Here is a 14398-nt window from a genome sequence, read left to right on the forward strand (position 1 = left end):
TAAGGAACACTTTCATTAAAAGTTTTTCACACTCGAGGTTATTTGAAAACGTATAAGCTATTAAAATTATTTTCGATATTGATAAACGTGATACCTACATAACCAAGATTTGAAAGGGCTCTTAAGTGAAAAAACTACATCTCATATGAAATTAAAATCCAAGACTGAGCATTATGCGACAAAAATCCAAAAAGAATAAATTCAGTTATACAATATCTATAGGCTATTTTATGATTTCATATACGAAACATGAAAAACTAAAACAAATAAGTAACATAGTGAAACGAAACATCCCATTACGCTGAACATTATGTGCGATCAGAGTTATAGCTTTTGAAAATAAAAAATAGCTATTTTATTGGGGGAAAACTAGTATCCTCCTAGTAAATCTAGGAAAACTAGTAAATCTCCTATGCAGCCAGAAGGATAACCTCTTTTCCGCGAAATTGACTTCAAATTTCTATTATCTCATCCAATCAATTTTGAGAGCTCACGAGGATAAAATCCTCCATTTATTGGATTATATGAATTCCTCTATTATACCGGATTTTAGCATAGCTTGTATATGTTCTTCTAGCACTAAAGCCATCTTATGGGGAATTCTAAATTGCTTAGGTGGTTTAAAATCTGTTTCAAGGGGTATATCAGGTTGAAAAACCATTAAATCCATTGTTTTTATAAAATCCAATTCAATTTATAAAAATATACATATACTGATATTTAGTAATCAAAATGTTAATATTATTTGATTTATTAAAGTTATAAAAGTAAAAACATTTATATTTTTTCAGTAATTTCTGTTCGTTTTCAGGTTATTTATTGTAATTTCTGTTCATTTTGGGTTTCATTTATTTATCGGTGGTGATTTATGGTAGTATCACGCTTATTATTAGTAATCAAGAATTAACTAGTGAAGAATTAATTAGTGAGTATCCGAAAGTAGTTTCGGCTCTTTGACGACGCCACTTATTTGGCTCTTCGTAAGTTGAAGTTTTATGTGTAAAATACACATGGATTTTTATAAAATCCAAATCCAATTATTTTTTATAAATATAAAAAACCATTAAAACCATTAAATTGTTGGTAAAACTGTGAGAGGGATGCTTCTTTTTGTTGCTGTTGTTGTTTTCTTCCCAGGGCTGAAGGTATTAAAATAATGGTCCTAGAAGATTTGGAAAAGGTACATTTGAATGAAAATCAAAACTTCTAGTGTCCTTTTCAAGTTATTAATTATGAATGATTTCAATGCTGAATCGCAGCTAAAAGTACAAAAAATAAGGCTTGAAGAAAAAAACAATGCATGGAATATTCCAGCTGCCATATTGATTAGCTATTAGATAAAAAAAAACCTACAGTACTAGCGTTTACGCTTCGTATGTAAAAAAAAAACGTCAGTTTCACAGAGAGGGAAATTCCTAATTTTCGACTTATTATATACATGACGAATCATATCAGCAATGTACTTCCAGTAAATTTTTTATATTTAACTTTATTTCTAGTTTTATTTTAGTATAAACAATAATATTATTTTTTGATACCCCAAACATGAAGGGTAAATGAAAAATATTTTATACAATAAATACAATTATTATTCTTTTAATGTTGTATTTAAAATTAAAATTGCAAATAATTGTTTTGGGGAAAGGGTGTGTTAGGTTTATAATTTGACCGAACTTAAAAAGACTGAATTTAAGTCACCCCGTTCGAAAACTATTCTAATTTTTACATAGGAGATGCGCAAGCGGTGACTGCAGTTTGATTTATGTTAAGTTTCTTTGCAGCCTATTTTTCAGTTCTTAGGAATCTTAATCACTGATTTTATTTTCAAATTCTGTTTTTTTTTATATATTTGTACATTGGGTAGTGAAAAAACAAAAACATTTTCTGATAATGAGATATTTTATTGCTATAATTTCAAATAAGAAACATAAAAAAAGTAACAACATATAAATACAAAAAGGAGGGAAAATAAGTAACTGCATGGACTCAAAAGAAAAAAAGACAAGGAGAGGGCACTAATGGCTAGAGGCAAAGTCGAATGAAAATCAAAATTCGGAAACGTAAGACACATAATATGCATAGAATTAAAAACGAAATTCAAAAACGAGATGCATAATTAACGAATCGAAATTCAGAAACGGAAAGTCGTAAGAACAGAGATGACCCTAATACAATGACGTAAAATACCTTCAACACAATACTGTCAGTAAAATAAAACAAAATGAGTAAATGAGTAACGTCACATTTTACAGAATTTTCTACAACCGATTATTTTCTTGACTATTCCCATCTCAGCTACCTTAACACACTAACTAGTCTATTTAAGAAGAGAAACAACTACAACCTAGATGAGACTTCAATTGCTTTTAAATTTTGGAAGTTATCTTAGTTTTTCTAAGACTTCGTTCTTTTCCCCAGCTGTCCAGCATATGTATATAAGCTACGAAGTTATTAGGGCAATGTGCAACCTATATTATCCCATTCAGGGGTTGTCTGGCCATTAAATTGTTACCCATAACTATTAAATCGCCCAGTCGTAAACCACGTGTATCTAAGTCTTTTTTTCATATTTTAGGATTTGGAGTTTTGACCCCGCTGAAATCAAAGCCGACCATTTAAAAATGGTATTGAAATCCCGGATCCAGGCTGATACCTCAATTAACGAGAAAAGTGAAAACAGCTTTTAAAGGCTTGGATTAATATAAAACAGGCAAGAGCTCATTAAGTCATCTCTTTTTTGGTAATGTAGTAGTTTTTAAGGGGCTCAAATATTCGACTGATCACAAAAACTGACCAGGCAGAGCCAAGCATCTTTAATCGCATTCGAAAGCTAGCATTTGCCACATCTGTATAATGCTTTGGAAAACCAAAAACCCGCTCAATATCCGTAATCCAAATCTGGTCTCTTTCCCCAGTCAGAGTATTCCTAACAGGTTTTGTCTTTTTGGGTCCTTGAAAGAGTGAATTTGGGTTAGTTGTTATTGTCCTTAGTTTTGAAAACTTGCATACACGATTAGTGTCTACTTCAATAAGATCACTAACCACAGGACTACCAGGAGAGTCAAAAATATTGCACAGCCCTGGAATATTACCCCAAAAAAGACGCGGTCGCTTCTGAGCACTAAATGCAGCAGCATCAATTACGACGGGATCACACTCAAAAAATTTAGAAATAGTTTGACGGTAACGGGCTGCCATAGACGGTACATTTTCAAAAAGCCAAAACATGTGGGTTTTCTGACTTCTTTCAAGAAATTTCAGGACTCTGTAGTAGTCAAAAACTAAAAACCCACTGCTTGAGTACAATCCCCGACGATTAACATTTGCTCCACTAAGCTCAGTGCAAGGTGGACCCCCAATTAAAATGTCTATACGCCCTAAACTCTTCAGCTTTGCCCGCGTTAACATTTCAATTTGCCCAATACATTCAATAATATCTTTGAGCTCGAAGTTATTCACCAAAGTAGCATTAACCGAATCATAGTCAATTTCACATACGTAATATTTTTCAATTTCGAAATTGAGCTGTTTTAGCGCCAATAAACCAGTTCCAATACCATCATATAAAGATAGAACACGAGCCTTAGCCTTTGCATATGGAAGAAACTGAGAGATACTAGCTTTCACTAGAGGCTGATATAATTCGGCCAAGAAATTGTGCCACTTCAGTCTGGGTTGTATGTATCTGATGGTACTATAAGAGCATATAGGACAAGACCAATCATCAGAGTCCTTAACAATTAAGAAAAGCTGGAGGCACGTATCACAAAACGATTTTAAACACTCTTCGTCTTTGCACGTAATAGTACATTTAGGATATGAACATATGAGACAGCATAAATGCTTACCATCTGAGTCTATGGCAAATAGCCCGCTTTTCAGCTCTTCCTTGCAGGTTGTACACATTTTTCCATTAAAATATGGATGATTAAACAAGCCGCTGGGCTCAAAGCAGACCAAGCATAAACAAGATAAATCACAATCAGATTCGAAAACTTCCTCACCTTTTTTTAAGCGATCTTTAGACTCTTGACACCTTTTCTTATTATGATATTCAGGAAGCAATTTTTTTGAATTGCGCTTCCTTGGTGAATTTTGAAGTAAAGAAATTCTATCAGTTGCTGTCTGGTTAATACTCTCAGCAACCATTGCCATTCTATTGACGGGAGAATTAGGAACAGCTCTATCACAGTCTTGCTTATAATCGGGATAAAAATGCGCTTCGTCGATTAAATTTAGAATTTCTGAATGAATACCAAAAGGCCAACTGTCTTTAGAAATTTGGCCAGGGAAACCATCATTAGCCCACTCAAATATATCTAATGACATTGGTTTGTCTTTTAAAATACCGTAAACAGTTAAAGCTTCTTTTAGTCCTTGACGAGTAGATCTGGATTTTCTTTGTCTGCACATTTCATCATAGGTCAATTCAAAGTCAAAAATATTCTTGTCACACACAACAACGCACTTTTTTTCTGCAAAGCAGTAGACCCATGAGTACCCATCTTGCAAACATTCAAAGCCTGAAAAAAAATTGCGAAATATATTTTTAAATTATTTTTGATATCCTGATAAGCCTCCCCATTCCCCTATTGACACTGAAAAAAGAAAAAAAAACACCATTTTATGAATAAACAATTTACTCTTTCTCTTCATAGCTTCACTTTAAATCTTAGGCTGGATATCATTAGGTCACGCAAGCTTTTTTAAAATCAATTTTTAACCACAGAATAATTGAACAAGAGGAGAAACGTAAACAATTATGGCTACAAACAATTTTAGTATATACTATTTGTTAATAGTATTAGTTAATACTATTTTAGACTATTTTACATATTTGGGATATAATTAGATTACAGATACCAATACACTTCATAGATGTCCACAGTAGAAATGACCCTATAACTCCGAACACTCACCCCTGCTGCCACCTACAACTTTTTTTAACACCAAATATGTGCATAGAGTCATTAGGGAGAACACGTGGTTAATGGGGTCAATGACCTAAATTTCCAAGGTCGATGTTGTTGTTGTTGTAAGTGCACGCTCTCAGCGAATGTCAAGGTAACACGTGGTTAATGGGGTCAATGACCTAAAGTCAGTCATTAATCAAATTGTCTCCGGGCAAAGTTTAATAATGTCTGACAGGTACTGTCAATCATTAATCAAATTGTTTCCAGGGGAAGTTTAATAATGTCTGACAGGTGATGTCAAGATTGATTGATATGTCACGAAGGGGGAATTAATTTGTTATTTCTAAGGGGAATTATTGATTCAAGAAAGGGGAATTAATTTGTTGTTTCTAAGGGGAATTATTGATTCACGAAAGGGGAATTAATTGTTGTTTCTAAGGGGAATTATTGATTCAAGAAAGGGGAATTAATTTGTTGTTTCTAAGGGGAAGGTGGGGAAGAGATATATTGATTGCGTAATCGAAGGGAGACAATTCCCGAGAAATTGATTACATAATCGGTAGAACCCTATAAGGAGCTCTTGACGGGAATCCATTTATGGGCATAGAATGACGTAATCAACTAGGACAAATGGATTTCTGAGAAATTGATTACATAATCGGTAGAACCCTATCAGAAGGTCATGACGGGAATCCATTGATGGGCATAGAATGACGTCATCAACTAGGACAAATGGATTTCTGAGAAATTGATTACATAATCGGTAGAACCCTATCAGAAGGTCATGACGGGAATACATTTATGGGCATAGAATGACGTAATCAACTACGACAAATGGATTTCTGAGAAATTGATTACATAATCGGTAGAACCCTATCAGGAGGTCCTGACGGGAATCCATTTATGGGCATAAAATGACGTAATCAACTAGGACAAATGGATCTCTGAGAAATTGATTACATAATCGGTAGAACCCTATCAGAAGGTCCTGACGGGAATTCATTTATGGGCATAGAATGACGTAATCGACTAAGACAAGCAAGTTACTTTCTTAATGTTCCTCCTAGACCCATTTTACAACTTGAAGTACTTATCTTTTTCACCCACAACTATACTTTACAGCTTTTTGAGTGTCCCAACACCAAGAAATACTTTTCAAAGACCATTTCGGAGCAAGTTACATTCTTAATGTCCCTCCTAAACCCATTTTCTAACTTGAAGTACTTATCTTTTTCACCAACAACTTTTCTTTACAGCTTTTATGATGCCACTACATCAATTAATACTTTTCAAATACAGTTTCGGAGAATGTTTCATTGTTAATGTCCCTCCTAAACCTATTTTCGAACCTGAAGGACATAACTTTTTCACCCCAAACCATGCTTTACAGCTATTCGGATACCTCAACACCAAGAAATACTTTTCAAAGACCATTTCAGAGAAAGTTAATTTCTTAATGTCCCTCCTAAACCCTTTTTGCAACTTGAAGTACTAACCTTTTTAATCCACAACAATACTTTACAGCTTTTTGGATACCACAACACCAATAAATACAATTCAAATACCATTTCAGAGAAAGATACTTTCTTAATGTCCCTCATAAACCCATTTTCCAACTTGAAGTACTTATCTTTTTCACTCAAAACTATACTTTACAGCTTTTTGTATACCTCAAAACCAAGAAATACTTTTCAAAGACCATTTCAGAGCAAGTTACTTTCTTAATGTTCCTCCTAAACCCATTTTGCAACTTGAAGTACTTATCTTTTTCACCCACAACTATACTTTACAGCTTTTTGATACCTCAACACCAAGAAATACCTTTCAAAGACCATTTCAGAGCAAGTTACTTTCTTAATTTCCCTCCTACAACCATTTTGCAACTTAAAGTACTTATATTTTTCAGCCAAAACTATTCTTTACAGCTTTTTGAATACCTCAACACCAAGAAATACTTTTCAAAGACCATTTCAGAGCAAGTTACTTTCTTAATGTCCCTCGTAAACCCATTTTCCAACTTGAAGTACGTATCTTTTTCACTCACAACTATACTTTACAGCTTTTTGTATACCTCAACACCAAGAAATACCTTTCAAAAGGCATTTCAGAGCAAGTTACTTTCTTAATGTCCCTCTTAAACCCATTTTGCAACTTGAAGTACTTATCTTTTTCATCCACAACTATACTTTACAGCTTTTTGAATACCTCAACACCAAGAAATATCTTTCAAAGACCATTTCAGAGCAAGTTACTTTCTTAATGTCCCTCCTAAACCCATTTTCCAACTTGAAGTACTTATCTTTTTCACCCACACTTATACTTTACAGCTTTTTGAATACCTCAACACCAAGAAATACTTTACAAAGACAATTTCAGAGCAAGTTACTTTCTTAATGTTCCTCATAAACCCATTTTGCAACTTGAAGTACTTATCTTTTCCACCCAAAATTATACTTTACAGCTTTTTGATACCTCAACACCAAGAAATACCTTTCAAAGACCATTTCAGAGCAAGTTACTTTCTTAATGTCCCTCCTAAACCCATTTTCCAACTTCAAGTTATTATCTTTTTCACTCACAACTATACTTTACAGCTTTTCGGATACCTCAACACTAAGAAATACCTTTCAAAGACCATTTCAGAGCAAGTTACTTTCTTTATGTCACTCCATACCATATTCCCGATATTAAAGTAAATAAACTCGTCCTCAAGGGCTATTACTTTACAGCAAATCTGTTACCTCATCAACTATACATACTTTTCAAACACACATACTGTGATAGTAACATTATATATGTCAGTTATATAAAACTAAAAATACTTTGTGTAATTTTCTTTATACCCCACAAATATATCATGCGTAATTTGGTTTCCCTAAAATCAAATAAAAAAATGTACATGAAAAAATCAGAGCACGATACTTACATAATGACTTTCCAAAACCCATTTTCCAACTTGAAGTACTTATCTTTTTCACCCACAACTATACTTTACAGCTTTTTGAATGCCCAACACCAAGCAATACTTTTCAAAGGCATTTCAGGACAAGTTCTTTTCTTAATCTCCTTCATAAATCAATTTTACACATTCTAAATTTTTCCATAGTAGATAGAAAAAGCTATATCATAGCTGTGAATATTTTCTCGAAAGATAAGCAGTTCTTTTTCAATTTTAAATTTTCTCAATGAAGTGAAGAAAAGTTCAAGTTCTCTTCTGAATTTTCTTAGTGAAAAATAAATTAGTTTTTATTCAATTCTATTTTTCCAAATAATTTAGAAATTTTCCACTTTAATTCAGATTTTTCTCAAAGGGATGAAAAATTTAAAATACTGTTCCAAATTTTCTCAACGATGTGAAGAAAAGTTCAAGTTCTCTTCTGAACTTTACCAAAGAACACACTTCAATTCTAATTTCTCCAGAGAAAACAAAAATCTTCCACTTCAGTTCTTTATTTCACAAAGACATAAAGAAATTTAATGTTCAATTCTAATTTTTCGGCAGAAGATAGAAAAAGTAATAGCATACTTGTGAATATTTTCACGGAAGATAAAAAGTTCTAGTTCAATTTAAAATTTTCTCAACGAAGTCAAGGAAAGTTCAAGTTCTCTTCTGAATTTTCTCAATGGAAAAGAAATTAGTCATTGATCATTTCTATTTTTCCAAATAATATAAAAATTTTCCACTTTAGCTCAGATCTGTCTCGAAGAGATGAAAAATTTAAAATACTGTTCCAAATTTTTCACAGAAGATAAAAAAGTTCAAGTTCTCTTCGGAATTTTACCAAAGAACACAATTCAATTCTAATTTCTCCAGAGAAAACAAAAATCTTCCACTTCAGTTCTTTATTTCGCAATGACATAAATAAATTTAAAGTTCAATTCTAAATTTTTCGGTTGAAAATATAATAAATAATACCATACTTGTGAATATTTTCACGGAAGATAAAAAGTTCTATTTCATTTTAAAAGTCTCTCAATGAAATGAAGAAAAGTTCCAGTTCTCTTCTAAACTTTACCGATGAACACACTTCAATTCTAATTTCTCCAACGAAAACAAAAATCTTCCACTTCAGTTCTTTATTTCACAAAGACAAAGAAATTTAAAGTTCAATTCTAATTTTTCGATGGAAGATAGAAAAAGTAATACCATACTTGTGAATATTTTCACGGAAGATAAAAAGTTCTAATTCAATTTAAAATTTTCTCAACGAAGTCAAGGAAAGTTCAAGTTCTCTTCTGAATTTTCTCAATGAAAAAGAAATTAGTCATTGATCATTTCTACTTTTCCAAATAATAAAAAAATTTTCCACTTTAGTTCAGATCTGTCTTGAAGAGATGAAAAATCTAAAATACTGTTCCAAATTTTCTCAACGAAACGAAGAAAAGTTCAAGTTCTCTTCTGAACTTTACCAAAGAACACACTTCAATTCTAATTTCTCCAGAGAAAACAAAAATCTTCCATTTCAGTTCTTTATTTCACAAAGACATAAAGAAATTTAAAGTTCAATTCTAATTTTTCGGTGGAAGATAGAAAAAGTAATACCATACTTGTGAATATTTTCATGGAAGATAAAAAGTTCTAGTTCAATTTTAAATTTTATCAATGAAGTGAAGAAAAGTTGAAGTTTTCTTCTGAACTTTACCAAAGAACACATTTCAATTCTAATTTCTCCAAAGAAAACAAAAATCTTCCACTTCAGTTCTTTATTCCACAAAGACATAAAGAAATTTAAAGCTCAATTCTCATTTTTCGGTGGAAGATAGAAAAAGTAATACCATACTTGTGAATATTTTCACGGAAGATAAAAATTTCTAGTTCAATTTAAAATTTTCTCAACGAAGTCAAGGAAAGTTCAAGTTCTCTTCTGAATTTTCTCAATGAAGAAGAAATTAGTCATTGATCATTTCTATTTTTCCAAATAATATAAAAATTTTCCACTTTAGTTCAGATCTGTCTCGAAGAGATGAAAAATTTAAAATACTGTTCCAAATTTTTCACAGAAGATAAAAAAGTTCAAGTTCTCTTCGGAATTTTACCAAAGAACACACTTCAATTCTAATTTCTCCAGAGAAAACAAAATCTTCCACTTCAGTTCTTTATTTCACAAAGACATAAAGAAATTTAAAGTTCAATTCTAAATTTTTCGGTGGGAGATAGAAAAATTAATACCATACTTGTGATTATTTTCACGGAAGATAAAAAGTTCTAGTTCAATTTAAAATTTTCTCAATGAAGTGAAGAAAAGTTCATGTTCTCTACTGAATTTTACCAAAGAACACAATTCAATTCTAATTTCTACAGAGAAAATAAAAATCTTCCACTTCACTTCTTTATTTCACAATGATATAAAGAAACTTAAAGTTTAATTCTAAATTTTTCGGTGGAAGATAGAAAAATTAATACCATACATAGGATTATTTTCACGGAAGATAAAAAGTTATAGTTCAATTAAAAATTTTCTCAACGAATTGAAGAAAAGTTCATGTTCTCTACTGAATTTTACCAAAGAACACAATTCAATTCTAATTTCTACAGAGAAAATAAAAATTTTCCACTTAAGTTCTTTATTTCACAAAGACATAAAGAAATTTAAAGTTCAATTCTAATTTTTTCGGTGGAAGATAGAAAAAGTAATACCATACTTGTGAATATTTTCCCGGAAGATAAAAAGTTCTAGTTCAACTTAAAATTTTCTCAACGAAGTGAAGAAAAGTTCAAGTTCTCTTCTGAATTTTTCTAAAGAACACAATTCATTTCTAATTTCACCAGAGAAAATAAAAATCTTCTACTTCAGTTCTTTATTTCACAAAAGACATGAAGAAATTTAAAGTTCAATTCTAAATTTTTCGGTGGAAGATAGAAAAAGTAATACCATACTTGTGAATATTTTCCCGGAAGATAAAAAGTTCTAGTTCAATTTAAAATTTTCTCAACGAAGTGAAGAAAAGTTCAAGTTCTCTTCTGAACTTTACCAAAGAACACACTTCAATTCTAATTTCTCCAGAGAAAATAAAAATCTTCCACTTCAGTTTTAAGTTCCCCAAAGAAATAAAGAAATTTAAAGTTATATTCTAAATTTTTAGATGGAAGATAGAAAAAGTAATACTATGACTGTGATTGTTTTCCATGAAGATCAAAAGTTTCACTTTATTTATAATTTTTCTTAAATTCAGTTCTGATTTTTCTCAAAGAGATGAAAAATTTAAAGTTCTGTTCCAAATTTTTCATAGAAGATAGAAAAAGTTATACATTGACTGTGAATATTCAACATGAAGATAAGGAACTCCACTTTAATTCAGAGTTTTCTCGAAGAAGTGCAAATTGTTCAAGTTCTCTTCTGAATTTTATTAAAGAATATAAAAAAGTTAACTCAATTCTGAATTTTACCAATTAAAATGAAAAAACCTTCCACTTCAGTTCTGAATTTCTCAAAGACATAAAAAATTTAAAGTTCAGTTCTAAATTTTTCTGTAGAAGATAGGAAAAGTTATACTATGATTGTGATTATTTTCCAGTGAAGATAAAAGTTTCACTTTAATTCTAATTTTCTTAAGTTCACTTCCGATTTTTTGCAAAGAGATGAAAAATTTAAAGTTCTCTTCCAAATTTTTCATTGAAGATAAAAAAAGTTATACATTGATTTGAATATTCGACATGAAGATAAGGAGCATCACTTTAATTCCGAGTTTTCTCGAAGAAGTGCAAAATGCTCAAGTTCTCTTCTGAATTTTCTTAAAGAAGTGAACAAAGTTAGCTCAATTCTGAATTTTACCAATGAAAATGAAAAAGCCTCCACTTCATTTCTTATTTCCTCAAAGACATAAGAAATTCAAAGTTCTCTTCTAATTTTTCCAAGAAAATAAAAGGCTCCACTTCAGTTCTGTTTTTTTCTCAAAGAGATAAAAAAATTTAAAGTTCTATTCTAATTTTAAATTAAATTTTAGCTCCTTTGTCTTATGGATTTACCCCTCAAATTTTTAAATTAGAAAATGAGTGGCTCGTTCTATTATTAAAGACAATCGGTCAAACTCGTTCATATAACCCCCAAAACAATTGGTTAGGTTAGGTATAAATAAATATTAATAAATAAATAGAAACATTTCTACATGTTTAAGTTAGGTTATGTTAGCTTAACTTATCATGAGCGCTCATGATAAGTTAACCCAACCTTTTCCGGCGAGTATGGTTAGGTTAGGTTAGGCTAGATTAAGTTAGGTTAGATTAGGTTAGGTTAAGTTAGGTTAGCCTAAGTACGCTTCACTTAAGTTAGTTTAGGTTAGGTGAGAGACAGGCAAAAAGTTAGGTGTATGATTAGGTTAGATTAAGTTAGGTTAGGTTAAGTTAGGCTACGTTAGCCTACGTACGCGCGCGTCCGTAGGCTGACCTAGCTTAACCTAACTTAACCTAACTTAATCTAGCCTAACCTAATCAGAAACCTAACGTATTGCCGGTCTCTCGCCTAACCTAAGCTAACTTAAGTGAAGCGTACTTAGGCTAACCTAACTTAACTTAACCTAATCTAACCTAACTAAATCTAGCCTAACCTAACCATACTCGCCGGAAAAGGTTAGGTTAACTTATCATGAGCTCTCATGATAAGTTAAGCTAACATAACCTAACTTAAACACGTAGAAATGTTTCTATTTATTTATTAATATTTATTTATACCTAACCTAACCTATTGTTTTGGAGGTTAGATGAACGAGTTTGAACGATTGTCTTTAATAATAGAACGAGTCACTCATTTTCTAATTAAAAAATTTGATGGGTGAATCCATAAGACAAAGGACCTAAAATTTAATTTAAAATTAGAATATAACTTTAAATTTTTCATCTCTTTGAGAAAAAAACAGAACTGAAGTGGAGCCTTTTTATTTTCTTGGAAAAATTATAAGAGAACTTTGAATTTTTTATGTCTTTGAGAAATTAAGAACTGAAGTGGAAGATTTTTTCATTTTCATTGGTAAAATTCAGAAATGAGCTAACTTTTTTCACTTCTTTAAGAAAATTCAGAAGAGAACTTGAACATTTTGCACTTCTTCGAGAAAACTCAGAATTAAAGTGATGCTCCTTATCTTCATGTCAAATATTCAAATCAATGTATAACTTTTTCTATCTTCTATGAAAAATTTGGAACAGAACTTGAAGTGAACTTAAGAAAATTAGAATTAAAGTGAAACTTTTTATCTTCGCTGGAAAATAATCACAATCATAGTATAACTTTTCCTATCTTCTACAGAAAAATTTAGAACTGAACTTTAAATTTTTTATGTCTGAGAAATTAAGAACTGAAGTGGAAGGTTTTTTCATTTTCATCGGTAAAATTCAGAATTGAGCTAACTTTTTTCTCCTCTCTAAGAAAATTCAGAAAAGAACTTGTACAATTTGTACTTCTTCGAGAAAACTCAGAATTAAAGTGGAGTTCCTTATCTTCATGTTCAATATTCACAAACAATGTATAACTTTTTCTATCTTCTATGAAAAATTCGGAACAAAACTTTAAATTTTTCATCTCTTTGAGAAAAATCAGAACTGAATTTAAGAAAAATTATAAATAAAGTGAAACTTTTGATCTTCATGGAAAACAATCACAGTCATAGTATTACTTTTTCTATCTTCCATCTAAAATTTTAGAATAGAACTTTAAATTTCTTTATTTCTTTGGGGAACTTAAAACTGAAGTGGAAGATTTTTATTTTCTCTGGAGAAATTAGTATTGAAGTGTGTTCTTTGGTAAAGTTCAGAAGAGAACTTGAACTTTTCTTCACTTCGTTGAGAAAATTTTAAATTGAACTAGAACTTTTTATTTTCCGGGAAATTATTCACAAGTATGGTATTACTTTTTCTATCTTCCACCGAAAAATTTAGAATTGAACTTTAAATTACTTTATGTCTTTTGTGAAATAAAGAACTGAAGCGGAAGAATTTCATTTTCTCTGGTGAAATCAGAAATGAATTGTGTTCTTTAGTAAAATTCAGAAGAGAACTTGAACTTTTCTTCACTTCGTTGAGAAAATTTTAAATTGAACTAGAACTTTTTATCTTCCGGGAAAATATTCACACGTAAGGTATTACTTTTTCTATCTTCCACCGAAAAATTTAGAATTGAACATTAAATTTCTTTATGTCTTTGTGAAATAAAGAACTTAAGTGGAAGATTTTTATTTTCTCTGTAGAAATTAGAATTGAATTGTGTTCTTTGGTAAAATTCAGTAGAGAAGATGAACTTTTCTTCACTTCTTTGAGAAAATTTTAAATTGAACTAGAACTTTGTATCTTCCGTGAAAATAATCACAAGTATGGAATTAATTTTTCTATCTTCCACCGAAAAATTTTGAATAGAACTTTAAATTTCATTATGTCATTGTGAAATAAAGAAGTGAAGTGGAAGATTTTTATTTTCTCTGTAGAAATTAGAATTGAATTGTGTTCTTTGGTAAAATTCAGTAAAGAACATGAGCTTTTCTTCACTTCATTGAGAAAA

At 30.9% G+C, this 14398-nt stretch overlaps 1 protein-coding gene across 3 annotated transcripts in view; it reads right to left on the minus strand.

Moving 5' to 3' along the window:
• Window positions 1–1894: 1894 nt before the first annotated feature.
• LOC148956924 (DNA (cytosine-5)-methyltransferase 3B-like) overlaps window positions 1895–14398 on the minus strand; it is a 72283-nt gene continuing 59779 nt past the window's right edge. For all 3 annotated transcript variants that reach the window (XM_089087773.1, XM_089087783.1, XM_089087779.1), the window contains one exon: window positions 1895–4523. In XM_089087773.1, coding sequence (XP_088943899.1) covers window positions 2722–4523 — 1802 coding nt within the window. In that variant the 3' untranslated portion in view covers window positions 1895–2721. The remainder of the gene's footprint in view (window positions 4524–14398) is intronic.

Source organism: Artemia sp. Qi Xiang Cuo, chromosome 1, assembly GCF_049724085.1.
Source record: "Artemia sp. Qi Xiang Cuo chromosome 1, ASM4972408v1, whole genome shotgun sequence".
In the NCBI taxonomy this organism is placed as follows: Eukaryota; Metazoa; Arthropoda; class Branchiopoda; order Anostraca; family Artemiidae; genus Artemia; species Artemia sp. Qi Xiang Cuo.